At 34.5% G+C, this 17,526-nt stretch overlaps 2 protein-coding genes across 4 annotated transcripts; both read right to left on the reverse strand.

The window, feature by feature from the left end:
* Window positions 1-724: 724 nt before the first annotated feature.
* Window positions 725-2,382, reverse strand: LOC145584092 (protein FAR-RED IMPAIRED RESPONSE 1-like). Its single transcript, XM_081641021.1, has 2 exons — window positions 1,577-2,382; window positions 725-1,433 (listed from the first exon to the last, which is right to left on the reverse strand). The coding sequence occupies exons 1-2, from the start codon at window positions 2,380-2,382 to the stop codon at window positions 725-727; spliced, it is 1,515 nt and encodes a 504-aa protein (XP_081497147.1).
* A 2,822-nt stretch (window positions 2,383-5,204) lies between these two features.
* On the reverse strand, window positions 5,205-15,682 carry LOC145586388 (uncharacterized). 3 transcript variants are annotated; one of them, XM_081643219.1, is made up of 10 exons: window positions 15,441-15,682; window positions 14,407-14,458; window positions 13,316-13,389; window positions 11,740-11,841; window positions 10,922-11,062; window positions 9,256-9,307; window positions 8,672-8,745; window positions 7,651-7,740; window positions 6,389-6,428; window positions 5,205-5,442 (listed from the first exon to the last, which is right to left on the reverse strand). In XM_081643219.1, the coding sequence occupies exons 1-10, from the start codon at window positions 15,563-15,565 to the stop codon at window positions 5,425-5,427; spliced, it is 768 nt and encodes a 255-aa protein (XP_081499345.1). In that variant the 5' UTR covers window positions 15,566-15,682; the 3' UTR covers window positions 5,205-5,424. The 3 variants fall into 3 exon arrangements, with proteins under 3 accessions (XP_081499345.1, XP_081499347.1, XP_081499346.1); XM_081643221.1 differs by lacking the exon at window positions 6,389-6,428 and having other exon boundaries at window positions 5,205-5,437; window positions 15,441-15,676; XM_081643220.1 differs by lacking the exon at window positions 6,389-6,428 and having other exon boundaries at window positions 5,206-5,442; window positions 15,441-15,674.
* Between the last annotated feature and the right edge of the window lie 1,844 nt (window positions 15,683-17,526).

Genomic DNA, 17,526 nt, shown 5'->3' on the forward strand with positions numbered 1-17,526 from the left:
AAAAAACAATGAAATATGACTTAAGAGGAATGGAGATGATTGCCTAAGGGGTATTAAAATTAAATTGAATGAGAAAAGAACATATAAGGCCACAGAGTATATCCTACGCTCATCTTCTTGGGCTTGTTAGTGGACACAGCTTCATCTCCCCCTCCGGTGTCACCGTTATCCAAACAAGGGTTTGCCTGTGAGTGATTAGCAGGACTCCCTTAGATGATGGAGGGTAACACACCAGTAAAGACCAACACAAACACAACCATGGGTAGAAACAAAGACAATCAAAGTACCTGGACCTTCTTCTGCCATGGCTTCTTATACCCAATCTCTGCTAGTCCCTTGTTGCGTGAACCTTTTGGCCTTCCCCTTCCCCTGTGCTTTGGCACTGGATCTTTAACTCCCACATCAATTGGTTGTTGCAACGTAGTTGTAGTACCATTGTCATCAAAAGTAGGTTGAAATGGTGGACCATTGTCTTCTGGGTACATTAACGGGACTGTTTGCGCTAACTTTTGCTTGCTGCATTGCCTAACATCGGACTTCAGTTTCCCCAGAGAATCAAGCACCATTGAAACTACCTCGTCATTCACCATCGCAGCCTCCTCACATATTGGCTTAAACACATTCATTAGTGTATTAAATCTTTTCCCCTCCAATGTCTTCTCTGGGTCATCGTAAGATACCTTCACGTATGTGTGCTTCCTTAGTATATCTTTCCTCTACCTATTCATAATATGTTGTCGGGGGATGTCAACAATCTGGTTATGTCCTTGAACCTAATGATATGCCTACACATAATGCCACTAGTCTCAAATTTCTGACAATCACAATAGACGACTTTTGTTTCCGTGTTGAAAGTGGCAGAATAAAACCTTTTCTTGTCAGTGATTATGTCCTCACTTTTACCCTCTGGCACAACCCACACACGATCTTCAATCAAATATTGAATAAGTGTATCTGATACTTGAATCTCTTCTCGTGGGTAGCTATACATCAGTCGTGTACATTCATTTTGCACCTCTTGGAACTTGGTGTCGGTGTATATCTTCTGAAACACAACTTCTACATTGAAACCACTTACGAGTCTTCGAATGTACTTCGAGAATTTTGCATCGACATCCGTCTCATCACCAACTCGTTTGTCCATTGCTACTGCATACTTTTGTGGAAATTCAAAAGGCTTTGTGTTGCGCGTAAGGAAACCGTCAAAGAAACTATTTATACTTTCCACTCTCTGTGTTGTCTTCATACTTGCCCAAAAGTAGTTTCTCATGAAAGAAAGTACCCACATATGACGTTCCAAATACAAACCGCAAAGCCAGTCATTGCTTTGCACCTTATACTCAAGAATTAACGCATTCCATCTGTTCTCGAACTCCAGTACTGTAAAACTCTCATATACAACTTTCTTCAAATCAACTTTCAAGTCTTGGTACCTATCAGACAAACATCAGTGTTATGAATTATATAAAAAGCAACATGTGAAATTAGGTGGAGAAAAAAAAAAACTTTAGTTTCAATCTAACCTTTCACATTTACCTAGTTTTTCGGGAACTTGCGCATTATGTGCCATATGCACCAGCGATGTTGGGCTGTTGGCATCACCTCCTCAAGTGGCTTCCTCATGGCCGCTGCCTGATCAGTGAGTATTGCTTTGGACGCGGTATCGTTCATACATTGTAACCATTGCTCAAACACCCACCGGTATGTGTCACAATCTTCAAAGGATACAAGAGCACATCCTAGCAATATGGACTGACCGTAGTGATTAACCCCAACAAAATTAACAAATGGAAGGTCGTACTCATTTGTCAGATAGGTTGCATCAAAACATACAACATCTCCAAACTCCTCATAGGCAGCCCGGCTTCGAGCATCCACCCACAACACGTCTTTCAGCCTTCCTTCCCCATCCAACCGTTGAGAATGAAAAAAGTTATGGTTGGCAGCTTGCATCTCCTGAAAATATGTCATCATTGCTACTAAATCACCCCCCTCTATCTTTAATCTCCTGCTTTTGTAAACCTCATGCTGAAGGTCTTTCACATTGCAAGACAAAGGATTCGACCCTCCCATCTCCGTGCTAAAACACCTATGAATTTGAGACAAAGGTACACCCACGTTAAGATAATTCTCTAACCTCTTTCTTGCCCTAGAATTAAAGTTTTTCATTCGATACTCTTTCACCAGCTTCACATCACTAGGTTTAGGGGTGTGGTTTGAATGTTCCAACTCAACACCCTTAATTTCCCACTGCCCCTGCCGATTCAGGCTAGCATAAACCTTTGCTTTACATTCACATTTCTTTGACCTCCTTTTACTGCAACTCAACTCATCCTCAAACTCCACTCCACCAACAACTCCTCCTGAACCACATACACCCATAGCCTTGGCCCTCTTTTTGGCCTCCCTTTACCCCCTCATATCAGGCCTCCCGTAACACTCACACCGCCATGTTGTAGATATTCTATCCCTCCCCTCACCTTTCGAATACACACCTTGAACCCTACTCAATCCAAAACCCTTTTGCTCACCATATTCTTTGTAAAATGCTTCAACGTCTTGCCATGACATGAAGACCATCCCAACTTTTGGTTCTTCCACATATGTGACAACACTATTGTGATTACTTCCAACCACTGTTTCTAATGTCTCAAAACTCTATATTGGTGACCTCAAATCAATACTTTCATCATTAGTGCTATCAGAGGGAGTAAAACCACCACCTACCCCTACAGATGGAACAATCACACCAACACTAGATGTACACCAAGCCATGTTACTCTCAACCGCTTGATGAATTCCAAGATCCCGACCTCTAACCCCGCTACCCATAACACACACACCATTTTCATTACCAGACTTGATTACCGAAGATTGGACACCACTATCCATTGCAACCAAGTTATACCTACAGTGTTGTACACACACTGATCACATAAATCCATACTAATCACATACCATGAGAACTACATACACCAAATATCAAAGTATTGTTACATAATAATCCCTCTGTAAAGTAAATTAAGGATTAATTTTTATTTTTAAAGTAATCCATATCAAAGTATCGAATAGCCGATCATGGCTAAAATTGTAATGGGGTCTTGAATCTATAAAATTAATACCTACACAAGTGATTATAAAATTTGTAATTAAACACGCCATCTATCTACTTGATATAACCAAGTTATGATAAAATATGTAATTAAACACTGCCACTTTTCTACTTGATATGTTAAAATCAATAAGATAATTTCAATGCACATAATCTTATTATAATCACAATTCATATAGGTTAACATATATAATCCGAATATGTGACCACAGTTGACTACGGATCTTTAAGAAAAACCAACATACAAATCAAATTACATGTAGCACCAACCACCTAGTATACAATTCTATACAAACCCAGATTAAATAAACATGCTTATGGAACACACCAAGTTGCTGAAATAGATTGACGAACCAGATTCAAGCTGATACCCTTGGCGTCGCACTCCTTGTCGCCATTGTTGGTCACTATGGATCCTCTTTGAACTAATCGTTTCTCTACAAACAAGCACTCCAACTACTTCCCATGTGATAAAAGGTCAAAAATTAATTACTCCAGGACTGTTGCCAACCAATTTTCATCAGTAAACGGTGAAGTAATGGCGTTAAATCCAAATGTATCATCACCCACATCTACCTGCCAGCATGAAACCCATATATTACAATTAAGCACCTATGTGTGCATTCCACTGTTTTACTTTATTACGCTTTTGCCACAAGATGAACAAACCTTGTTCATCATAAAAATGAATGGGGGCGCCCTCTATGAAATAGGATATTAGTAAATTGTATTTTAAATTAACAAACTCAATACTTCCTCCGTTTTTTTTTTTAATTGACTCGTTTTTTTTGTCACGTTTGCCAAAACATAAATTCAATCATTAATATCTTTAATTACCGATAAGCAAAAATTATAAAAAGTTGATATTTTGAAAATATGTATTGTCACGAATCTAACAAGATCTCACTTGACTATATTTTTTTTTCACGTAAAAATCACTAAACATAGTCAAAGGGACGTCTGTGAATAGTGCTAAAGTCAAAACGTGTCAATTAATAAAAAACGGAGGTAGTATATATGACGTGCATGTTTATATTACTCTTAATTAGACTAGATTAACGGTACATAATAGTTAGATTCACTAGATTAACAGTCCATTATAGTTAGATATTTAGATTCACCGAAATACTATTAATAGAGTAGATATTGTCGAAAGTATTCATAATTAATTAACTCCTACACCCTTCGTCCCATAATATTGTACCAGTTTGTGTTTTTCACAGTATTTAAGAAATAAAAAGAGAAAGTGGATGAAGTACATTAATAAAAGTGAAAATTACAATTATAAACAAAAGTTAGAGAGAGAAAAGTGGAAAAAAGTACAAGATATGTGCAAAATTCAAGGGTAATTTAGGATATACAATGAATAAAGTTAAAAAAAATGAGGATACAATGGTTTTTACATACTATCCAAATATAGAAATAGGAATAATATTTTGGATGTCTAAATTTAGTAAAACAAAAACTATATTATAAGACGTAGGGAGTACTTATTTATTTATTTTCTTAAAAATATAATTCAAATAAACGAACCGATTTTTCTTAGGGCCCAAAAGGCACCTAATTTTCATTCATAGGGACTAGGGAGCTCTACATTCAAAATTGATACAGTATAATAAAGATAAATTGAACCGACTTTATATACATTTACAATTCTTATATGCATATTTACTTCTATAACAACCTTACATAATTTCACAACACTATTCCACTAATTTCTTCCACCTCATTATTGCAAAATTATATGATTACGCCTTATAGTATATCATACATGAATATGTTTATCACTTTATTGCATTGTTTTTATTATGTTTTTTTTTACTTGCAATGATTCGGTTTTGTACACTTCTTAATAAACAAATAATAAAATACTATTATATAACCGTACACAACACGAGTTCTAAACTAGTATATAACTATAAATCACCGTGCATGACATGTAATCTAATACACTAAACCTTTTTTTTATTGCATTAAATTTCTCTAATAATGTCAAGATTTATAATCATTGTTTTATAATTTTTTTTAAAAAAAGTATATCAATTTAAGTATTTTTTTAAAATAAAAAATTTAGTGAAAGAGGATATTGTTGGCAGTCTATATTTTGGACACCAATTTTTCACTCCATCCCCCACTTATATAATAGAGATAATAGATATTATACATGTTTAAAATTTGAGTATCACACTAGTGTTGGAATACAATTGAATATTTGAGAATTCAAACCATTCATCAGAATATTGGTGCTCCGTAGTAGTCAAGGTGGGTAGAATAGCTTTTCTGTAACTTTGATTTACCATACCGTTGTCGTCTCATATCTGCTTTCTGCCCTGCCACAAATAACTTCAACACAATAAGGACTAATGTTCATTGTTGGTCAATATGAAGATGAATAACATTATTGAAAATTTGACTAGATGAAATTATGAGAAAAAAGATAAGACGCGAGCAATACATCAAGAGGAGTATCAATAATATTGTTCAAATACTAGTAATCACTGATATATGGCATAATTAGCTGTACTTGCAATAATTTCCTGTATTTCTTGTCTTGTAGGCAACATAAGGGATCAATTTTCATCAGAGCATGCCTAAAAAATTTCTGTTTCTTGATTCTAATCGAATTGAAATTCCATTTTGGGTTTTTGCAGCAATATCTTCATGTAAGAATCTATTGACAATAGCGTAATAAATTTCCTTACAATCTTCAACCCTCTTTACCTTGAACCGAGCAGAGAGCTTAATTTACCTTGTAGTTCTCTACTTATGATCAAGTTTGCAGGAATTACCAATTTACAATAAGCTAACCAAAGTAGTGCAGTGTATATGATAATTCATACAATGAAACGGTAATAACCATGTATGTAGCCAGATTTTAACCGGGCATGAAAACAAGCAACACAAGACAGTTCATTCAGATCATAGTTGTCTTATATAATACTATCCACCAGAAAACATCTTGTTTCGGTTGTCAATTTGTCATGTAGGTTTTGTTTTTTTAGAAATCCCCAATTTGAAAAAGATCATAGACAGGGCATGCACCTATGTTTTACCTTATATCACCTCCATATTCTCTAGAACTTTAACATTTTCCAATTTGTTCTGTACAGTTGATGTTATAGAGTGCATTACTCGGAAACAGCTCTTAGCTTTCCCCGACATTGGTCGTAATAAAACCATGATTACTTCAATCTCCCACCAGTGAAAAACAAAGTAAATAAAAGAGTTTGAAACTAGTATCTTCTTTTGGGGATTAGTATGAAAGAAAAAAACTACCTCAGATAAATACGAGAACCCTAATTCCTTGTGCAAAAGCCTAAAACACAGCAGAAAAATTGAAGGCAGTATAAATATCAGGCTGCCTGATGAAACAATCTCCAACTCAGATAATCATAAATAATATACACCTCTTGAAATGATGAGCAGCTATTCACTAGTGTCTAACATGTTTTTTTTTTTTTTTTTTTTTTTTTTTTTTTTTTTTTTTTTTTTTTCTTTCCTTCATCTGAAACCATCGATTCTATAAGTTTCTTGCATAAGTAAAATTTTTCAACATAAATTGGCAGATAGGTGGTCCAGATTGTTTGTACAGACAAAGTGGTGGTGTAGGGAGAAAAATAAGCCAATAAGGACGCAATAAAAAATAAAAAAATAAAGTCTTTGTTCTGCAGTGTTCTCTATTCAGTATTTGGCAATACTAATCACAGCTCAAAGGTATCTCAAACCCAAAGCATTAACAAGGGCCAGCATGGCAGCATGTATCCAAGAACATGAAAAGAAAAGGATAGCACTACACCCCGTTGTCAAACATGGTTGCTAAATGAAACATTTCATTACTAGATGTAGATGTCAGAATTCAGAAGAGTTGTAAATAACAATGATATGAGTGATAAAAATATATATTTGGATAACAAATAGTGAAAATTTTCAATAAAATTTGAAGAAAGCAGGAGTAAAATGAATTTTGCAAATTTTGGGATGGATGGACTATCTTTTTACTCAGCCTCATATAGAAGCTTGACATCATTGGGCTTAAATTATGAAGGGAGAGTAGAGTACCAGAGTAGGACCCTTTTGATCATCATTGAGCGGCAAGAATAGACCGAAGTATACCCATGAACCAGGTTCTAACACTATTCCACTCAATTCTAATAATTGATTCCATGTTATGCCAGTAGAATAAGTATTTGACAAAAAAAATTAGCAAAGGTCCAGAACATTGAAAATATAACTTTGACAAGTATTCATAGAGAGATTTATTCACAAAAGTTTCCTTTACTTTAATTGCTATTCGTCTAGTGTATAATTGCAATCTTTGATACAAGATAGTCTGTTTCATAATTCAGATTGAATAGATTCACAGAGGAAGTTTCCAGCTTGCTTGTCCTACCATCACACCCAGATACATTTGAATGATTTCAACAGCATCAATAGAATATAGTGTAAAGACAGCAGATGTTACAAAGTTAGACATTAGACTTGCCTATAGAAAATAGAATATATTGGAAGAAAATATGGAAAATAGACATTAGACTTGCCTATGAAGGTGGTTCAACAGAACAAGGTACAAGGGATCATAAGGAGAGAGCAAACAAAATTGCCGCACGACATATCCACAGGTCGAAATGCTGAAAAGCAGGAAGATGAAATTAGTTGCTTAAAATAAAAAATAGCACATGTTCACATTTAAGTATAAAGTTATCAAGGTTCCTCAACTTGTTTAACAACAAAGAAGCTAGAGGTACAACTAGAGGTACAATGCAAGAGGGTGTTTACTTGAGTTAGAGATTATTTATGATTATTTGAGTTGGAGGTTGTTTTAAGATAAAGCAAGGGAAGAACAAAAATTGATTGAGTTCTTCCCTTGCTTTATCTTAAAATAGTGTACCTCTAGTTGTGATAAAATTAGCGTGACAAAGATTGAATGATCTTATGCAACAGACCCCTCACCCCAAAATAGAACAGGACTACGTATATGGGCATGAATGCATGATCCATGGAACACAGGGCAGAACATAATAACCAATTAGCAGGTTTGTACTTTACATAGAAAGAAAAATAGGCTTGTCATATATAAAGAGAAAGATATTCAAGGTAGGCGCCACAAAAGAGGTGAATAAACATAGCACGCTCTCATTAATGTACACATCTTCTAAACCATACAAAACAACTAGGGAGCTTTAGCAATACAAGATATGGAATAATTGATTGTTTTTTCTTGATTATCTATATCATCATCGGATGGTGTATATCAATTTAGAGATAAGAGTTTGTTAGCGCTTGTTGGGAGTAGTTTCGCTGCAGCACTTATTATGTAAAAAACAGAACAGGCCTTTCTGCTAATATCTATGCTACTGATTAAAATTGAAGTGAGTAATGATGTGAATCACCATGTCTCACAGAAAATGCTAAAAAAAAAAAAAAAAATCAGCTTAATCCATAAGAATATGCTATGCTAAAGGTTGCAAGAGAAACCCACAGAATACAACAGCGAGGCAATTTTGGTAATGTAACCGTAGCTACAAGATGTAAGGAAACAAGAAGCTTAAGAGAATTTACCTGCCAAAACATATTAACAAAGTAATCCAGATGACTGCATTTAACCAGCTTGATTCCTTGTAGCCAACCCAAATCTGCAATCACATGAAGCAGAGGTGGCAGTTACTTTTCTGCATAAAAAAAATGCTATTGACCAATGGCATCAGCTTTAGTTATATCCAGGGACACATGAGAGAACATTTGGAAGAAAAGGACATGGATATTATTAATTTCAGTTCCTAGTCTTCCTACGGAGGAGCACCAAGATCTATTGCCACTAATAATGGGAAACTTTATAAGAGCTATGCAAGTGTCAAACCACTCAATTCGGGTAATAGAAATGGCATAATTTCCATTCATATGCAATCATCAGTTCAATACCCAACTGAGTTATAGCATCAATCTAACAGTTGGATAAAATCAGTCCCTTAATGACAGGAAGCATCATGAAGCACAAGATCATTGGACAATTTTATTATATCTAAAAGGAATATTTAAGATCATTGGACAATTTTATTATATCTAAAAGGAATATGCAATGCTAAAGGGAAGAACAAAAACCGATCAAATATTTGACATTTACAGAGGAGATGAAGAAACAGTACCGATAAAACTGCAACATTGATGTAGAAATCAATGAGCGTTGCTACCATCCATCTGCATATATATAAAAATTCTACATTCAGAATACAATAACAATTGATTACAAAAAAGTAAAATAAAAACTGTTTCGATAAGAAATATTATTATAAGTACGAAAAACCAAATAACCAACACAACTTTCAGGTTTTACATGGTATTCCTTAAAGTTACCCTTAGTACAAATTAAAGAGGCTATCAGCAAAACTTTTGAGGATGAGGTGTTGACAATTTGGGCATTGCCAAAGTAATGAGCTATTCACTTCCATTCCTTCAACACTTCTAACACAAAGATCCCTTTAAAGACAAGGCAATGATAAATTAGTTAACCTATGAGCTATTTACTTCCATTCCTTCAACACTTCTAACACAAAGATCCTTTTACAGACAAGGTGTTGACAGAGTTTCAAAGCTACATAAGAAACAAAACTTGAAAAGATGTTGTGTCGTGACAATTAAGAACCACTAACTTGAAAGTGATAATCTGTACGACTGGGGTGCAATAGTTTTCACCGATTTGTTCCCTAAGGTCCACTCAACACACTCTCAGTCTCACAAAAGCAATTTTGGGTGAGTGTTTAAGTCACAAATTTATGCCCAAAATATTACAAAGGAGAAGAATGAGAATAATAGTAGAAAAGAGATTGAATTGTGTACATATTTCTAGTCTCAAAATCAGATGATATATTGGAAAACTCTGATGTGCCAACTAATTTGAGAGGAATATAAAAAGTTTAATTCTTTTGTAAGCAATATACACAAGAATACATGCTAAACATAATTGCAATAATTAATTACACATAATCTATTATTCACAAAGAGACAAAGAAATGAACCATACAAAAGGAAGTAACCTACTAACCTCCATCATAAGGACTGTTAATTAATATGATTATCATGAATGTTCATAAAGAGGGAGATATGAAGACAATTCAAGAAAAAGTAGATTTGTCAACCAAAACAGGATACCAGCGCACAAAAGGGAGCTCATAAGTGAGATGGGCTGCAAGCTCCACACCCAACCCATGGTCAAGAGAAAGATGGGCAGCTGACTCCACGACCAACCTGCGACCTCTCTCACACACCACACCGAACCCGTAGGAAAGAGGGAACTCCAAGACAAAAATGACATTGCTTAAAACTTTAATATATTCAACAAAAGGAACAATAACTTCTACCACACATACCATTCTGTTGCCAAAATATTTCCACTGAAGAAATAACCCAGCTAAAAATATTTGCACTAGTAATTAGTAACTCCATGGTATCTCACTTTAACCTTTGTCATCTGATGCATTATTATAACATGGGTCCATAGAAAACAATGCCTCTCATACCAAAGTGATCAATGAGTTTGGTTCAAATGAATGACTCATTAAGCTGATATTAGTTTATATTAGATACAATAAAGAAAATGAGTAGTAGTCAAATGGTAAGCAGAAATAAGTTACTGCTCTAATCCCAAAAGCTGAGAAGAAAGCACAGAGGTAAGTTACAGTACATCAAGATACCTCATAAAAGAGTTAACTATTTCTGTTAAATTGTCATATTACTTATTCAGATTAAATATAAGTTAACAATCACTAGGAAAATCCAATTAGGGTATATATCGGCAGAATGAGAGAAGCTTACGGTATAAAAAGCTCCTTCTTGAAAGGTGAACCATTAGTTATAAGAGTGTAAACCAAGGTTCCAAGCATAAGGAAGCCTAGAGCACTGAAAATAACTTTTGCAGCGATCAAATGAAGTGCGCTTCCACTAAATGCATCTTTCCTGTTGAGGAAGATACCCGTATATAGAAAGTTAGTTGCTTGTTCTCAGCCAATAGCTGAAAAAAAAAATAATAAATAAAAAAAAAATAATAAAAAATAAAAAACAAAACAAAACCACAACTTCAATTCACGTAGGAGTATTGATTGCAACTCCACCTTTTTCATAATGTATAATCTCTCCTTAAATGGTTTCACAGAAATTTTATCAAAGATTAGACTGTTAGCTACCTTAAGTGGGGACTAATATTGATTATTGAAGATGGAAAAAGAAAATTTAGGGGGGGTATAATAAGAGAGAAAAGGGAGAGGATGAAGAATAAGAACAGATTTAACACAGAAAATACGAGATATGAATGAATTGAGGTGCGGATAGGAAGAAGCCACACTGATATCTGATGTCCATATTCAATTTAATACTAGCTGCCTGAAAATAACACTTAACATCAATTCAAATAGGGCCAATATCTACGGCCGAGCACAGAATAAAATTCAATATCTTATAAGAACTATCGAAATTTTACCCAGAGCCAAGGTTATTTTTAGTGGCTGCAGGATCAAAACCTGACATTCGATATTTCTATGGATTATGGCAATGAAAGAAAAATGAAACCCGCAAAGTAAAGGAAAAAAAGAAGTAATAATACTATTTTCTTTATAAGAAAATAAGAATTAGCTCACTTGTCTTGCTGTCGCAATAAAAGATGATACATAGGATCACGAGCAGATTCTTCAGCTGAAAGCTTGAATAATTGAATGACAATGTATGTACAAGTAGTAATACTGAAAAGGAAAAAAAATAACACAACAGCATACAGTATTAGTTTTTATTTATTTATTTATTTATTTCTCTAGAAGAGAACTGATTTACAGGTGAAATACGAGTATGAGATAACTACACAAAAAGACTTAAAACATAAATTAAAAAGAAAAAGAAAAAGGCAATCAAACTTAACAGTTAACATAAAAGCCAAATATTTTTTTGACAGATTTCTAAGTGGACTTTAAATAAGGGATGAAGGCAGTAATGAATTTTTCCAGCCACATCAAATAAGGGACTAGGTTCTCTATGTAAATTCTAGGGTCTTTTTTGTGTTTTAGCATTTTCAACATATCATCTCTTGCCATAAAACAATTGAAACCCTACAACCTCACTAACCAAAACAATAACTTTTGTAAATGGGAACTGTACAAAACAATTGAAGTGGCAAGGATTTATAATAAAAGGTAAGATATTTGAAGTTGGATGGAAGGTGTACACAGGCTCGTCCCAATAATAACGAGGGCCCTGTGCTACGGCAAGAAAATAGGGATCGGTCCATAAATAAATAATGAAAATATTATGTAACTACATTTTTTAATTTTTGCTTTTTTTTTATAGACGTATTAGAACAATGCTACTTATTAGACCCTCAATCTATTTCTCATTTTAAAAAATGAAAATTGCAATATTAACATATTTATGTCAAATATTGAAACTTGAAAAAAAAAAAAAAAAAAAAAAAAAAAGTAGAATTTGCTAGGAACTAGGATCAGAACAGAGGAATAATGCACACAAGCACAATAGAGAAATAGCCAAACTAATGATATGATGTATTGCTAATCAACAATACAACTCTCCTTCTTTCGAGAGGAAGGAATCTCTCACAATACAACTCTCAATTTCTTTCTGCATACTCAACACCATCTACAAGACCTCTATTTATAATCAGTTGCTAACCAATTCTTACAGCTCATAAGGAATAACAAACTAATCCCAAAATTACTATATTACCCCCAAACCCACTAACAAACTTGTAACAGAATTCCAGCTCAGCATCAAGTTGCTGGAGAATTCATTTTAGCCTTCCTGCGAGCATAAGTAATTATGGGCCTGGGCTGACTCCTTGCAGAATTCTAATACTCTATACTTGATTATTTGGGATAGGTTCTCTTTTAGAGGAAGAAGGGTGAAAAAAGGAAAAAAAACATTACAAAAAAAAAACACACACACACACACCCACACAAAAATGATAGCAATAAGGAATTAAACCCTTGACCACCTAAACATTAGATTTTGGTTTAACATGTTAAACCACTAGGCTACTACCAAAAACACAATACAATATTGCAACAAATATTCCTCATTAGATACATCAAAGCCTTTAATTTGGAGCCCCATTTTGTTGGGTGCCTTGTTACATGTCCCACGTGTGACATGCAAAGGGCTGGGCCTGGGCGTACATTATATGAGAAGAACAGATAAACCAAGACATACCTTCCAAAACAAATCAGAAGTATGACCCAGATTATTGATGTGAGCCAACTTGATTCCTTGTAGATAACCCATGCCTAATTCAACAAAGAGCATGGAGTTTTAGCAGCAGTCAATCATGAAAAGGAACATAAAGTTACACAGATATCAAGCAGAAATGAAAAGCAGGTTAAACAGCTGTCACTCTTAGACCAATGAGAAATTAAAATAAGAAGTGCATTGACAAGGAAAATCTAGTTACACAGATTTTTAATTTTGCCCAAAATTTGTCTAATGTTGCATTTTAAGTGTTGAATATTAGAAGAATAAAAAAGAAGCTTTTTGTAGATAATGTAGAGGCTTGTTGACAATGGTCTAGATGACCAGAATGAAAACACCACCTTAAAACACCCCGGTAGCAGAATTTGATCCAAAAACACTATTACTGGAGGCAGGAGGGTGAACTTCAAACAATTGGGGGCCTTTGGGGCACTTCTTAACAAACTAAGCATTTGCTAATAACAAAGTTTGATGGGATGGCGTTTCAGGAGTGAAGTTCATATGATTTTACCTCCCCCCCCCCCCCCCCCCCTCTTCCCCCCCATTAAAAAAAAAAAATTTTACTTGCCAAATCCCGGAACAAGATAAACAGTATTAAGGTTCCTCTAATAAAGAGTATGTTGCCATTCATAAGCATGTGTAAAATCTGCCACAGATTAATGCTAATTTAGAGTACACTATTATTAAACATCTCACATCCCAATGCAAACTGTTATACAACGTTTGCATATTAGTTGAGAATACTACCAGATTTTTTGAAGTAATCTAGAAATTTCACGTTTATTTTAGAATAATTCATTAACGGATGATGGTAATCCCAAAGCTTTAGATTTCTTATTACTTTTTTTGTTACAGCAATCAAGCCCCTTTCAACATAAAAGCAAGAAAACCAAAAGTAACTGGTACCATCTGGTGAAAGGTTGACTAAACATGACAATGAAAGTAACAACAAACTAATTTACTAAAAGATCTCATGTGCAACTCTAATATTTAATAAAGAATAGCTTGGGGTTTAAGCCTAATTAGTAGTAAGTGATGAGATGTACATATCATACCGCCAAAACAAAAATATTGATATAGAAGTCCACTAAAGTTGCTGCCATCCATCTGCAGAAGATCACAAAAAATGATTATTGGCAACTATCACCAGTCGCCTGCCAAAGTTTATTCAACAGGGAAATAAAGGGGGGGAAAGGTATACAACAGCACAAGATTTTTAAACAAAAGCAATTAAGTTAAGGCAGGAAAATCAAGCATCTGAGGCAAATGCCTACCTTCTGTAGCATATTTGTTCTGATGCATCTCATAATAAGCTAACAACAATATTAACCCAACAAATCTAAAAAATCTCCGACCCTAGGCATGGGAAATGCAAGCAATGCAGCTCAACGTCTATCACGAATGTTCCATCAGAGTAACTTTCTTTTACCTCAAATTTAAACACAAAGATTTTTAGGATGAAGTTTATGTATAACTTGAGAGCTATTGTAACTAACGAACCTTAGCAATTTACCATATGAAATGAAGAATTCTGAGTACAAACTCGAAAACATGTACTAGAACCTTCAACACTATACCCCCAACCTTTCATTTTTGGCTGAAGAGGCCGCCCGCAACCTTTTCAATTTGGCTCCCTAAGCCATTTACCGGACATACTTCTCAGCTATTTGATTCCACCAATAAGCTAAAATCCAAACCTTATAAAAAAAATTGAACAAAAGCCACTTTCCAAACAATGCCAATAATTCTGCAAAAATTAATTACTCAATTGAACTACTCAGTTACATCCCTATTGAAAATGCTACTGATCATTATTGCTACACAATACAACATGTCTACGCCGTCTCAATTCAGTTGTCATATTACTAGCTCAAATTACACGAACATCATCATAACAATCATTTAAATTTTCCAATACAATCATAAATACAAAAATTTGCAGTAAAAATTGTCCTCAAAATTGCTGGAAAGCTAAGCAATCACGAAAGTAAACAGAAAAAAAAAATTTATCATCATGAAATTAACTGAAAAACAAAATGTGAATTGCGATCACAAATTCAAAGTTATATAAAAAGAAGAAGAAAATTACGGGAAAAGGAGGTCTTTACGAAACGGAAGGCCATCAATGGCGATAGTATAGATAAGAGTAGCAACCATAACGCTTCCTAATGCAATGAAGACTGCTTTGAACAACGTCGCTGTAGAATTCGCCATTGTTGAAGCTCGAGAAAGTTTTCGCCATTATTGGAAGTTTGAGGTGCTATATATGTTACGGATTTTGTTGGTAATGAGTATTGTACATCGTTTTAACTACGACTCATATGAGAGGATATGGTGATGCCACGCTTGCTTGTTTTGGTTATTTTGACGCAGATGCCGACTTGTCCGAGTATGCTTTGGCGTGGGAATTCCTTACATATCCCCAATTCCCCATGGCCCGCACTGTTGATTGACTTCTCTATTCTTGATCTGTTTCAATACTCCCTCCGTTGTTAAATACATGCTCTATTTTTGGGAGTTTTAGAAAAAATTAGAGAAAATAGTAAAATATGGAGGTAGTGGGTGGGTAGAAGAATAAAAAATTGTACTCCGTTTAAAGTTAAAGTAGTGGAGAGAATTGGAGGAGAAAGAATATGAAATTAATAAAAAGAAAATTTGACTTTTGCTACCACCATAACACCCTTATTTCACTTTTGCTACCCATTTATCTTTTTTTTTTTATTTTTCTTTTTTAATTTTACTACCATCCAAACCCGAAAATGATAGGTTTTTCTACCACTTAACCTTTTTCATTAATATTTCCATTTGTGGGGCCACTTATCACCTCCTTCCATATTCTTCTTTTCTCCCCACGAATCTCCTCACGGCAACTCCATCCCTAATCCGACCCCACCCATTCTCAGGCAATGCCATCCACAACAATGACCACAGCAGCCCCATCTCACCCCTGTTCGGCCATAGCTGTCGGCAACAACCACCAGCAGACTGCTATTTGCAAACTCCAATTGTACACTATTTGCAAACAATTGTATACACAGAAAAATCAGACCCCCAAAACTAATTTCTATCAATTATCTAAGCTTCATTTACCCAAAATCATCGTCTTCCTCAACTAAATTGTATTCTTTCTTCACATTTTTTTATTATGCAAAGTTTGCCATGACAGATGGAAATATTTATATAAAAATAGACCCAAATACTAAAACTAAATTACCCATGAATAAGCAATTTAAACCTTGAACATCTTGAAGCTTGGCCACATTCATCAACTCTTCCAGAACTTCATTGGTGCAATCCATTTCCCAGAATTTTCGCTCTTCTTGTATGTAAAACTTGTATTTTAACAAAATCTGTACTTTTCAATCAATTAAATTAACCCCAAATCATAATTCAAAAGAATACTACCCAATTAAATTTGCAAATTAATTAATCAATAACCCCCAAAATCGTAATTAATTTAGCCCAAATCGAGAACCCTTTGCTCAATTATTTTAATTTGAAGCCAAGATTTCTTCAATTTAGCAAATTGCTGAGATTCTTTGCTGCTTGGTGATGGTGATTGATGGTAATGATCAGTGTTGATGATTGCGTGGTGGGGGTGTTGCCGGAGAATGAGTGGGAGTTTGGGATGGGGCTGCTATGAGGAGGTTCATGGAGAGAGAAGAAGAAGAAAGTGGAAAGAGTTAAATAAATGGGTCCCTCAAATGGAAATTGTAACGGAAAAGGTTAAGTGGTAGCAAAATCTATAATTTTCTGTTTTAAGTGGTAGTAAAATAAAATAAAAATTTTGGATGGGTTGCAAAAGTAAAATAGGGGTATTCTAGTGGTAGCAAAAGTCAAATTTTCCTAATAAAATATGATTTATGTTGGGTCCGCTAGGTGAGAGAAATTAATTAAATATTGTAAAATCTTTCCAAATAATGAAATGAAGCAAGTATTTATAAACGGCCGAAGTGGAGCAAGTACTTAAAAACGGAGGGAGTAAGTGTCATAATTTAACTGGCATATACATTTTCTGTTCTACTTCAAATTGGTATAAGCACCTTGCTTCACATTTACTACCCCTTTAATTTTTTTTAATTAATTAATTTATTTATTTTTATTTTACCACTACCTTAAAACACTAACTGTAAAAATAACTATCAGCTGGGTTACTCCATTACTGTTTCCGTGAA

The sequence above is a fragment of the Chenopodium album genome, chromosome 16 (genome assembly GCF_948465745.1).
Source record: "Chenopodium album chromosome 16, dcCheAlbu1.1, whole genome shotgun sequence".
NCBI lineage: Eukaryota > Viridiplantae > Streptophyta > Magnoliopsida > Caryophyllales > Amaranthaceae > Chenopodium > Chenopodium album.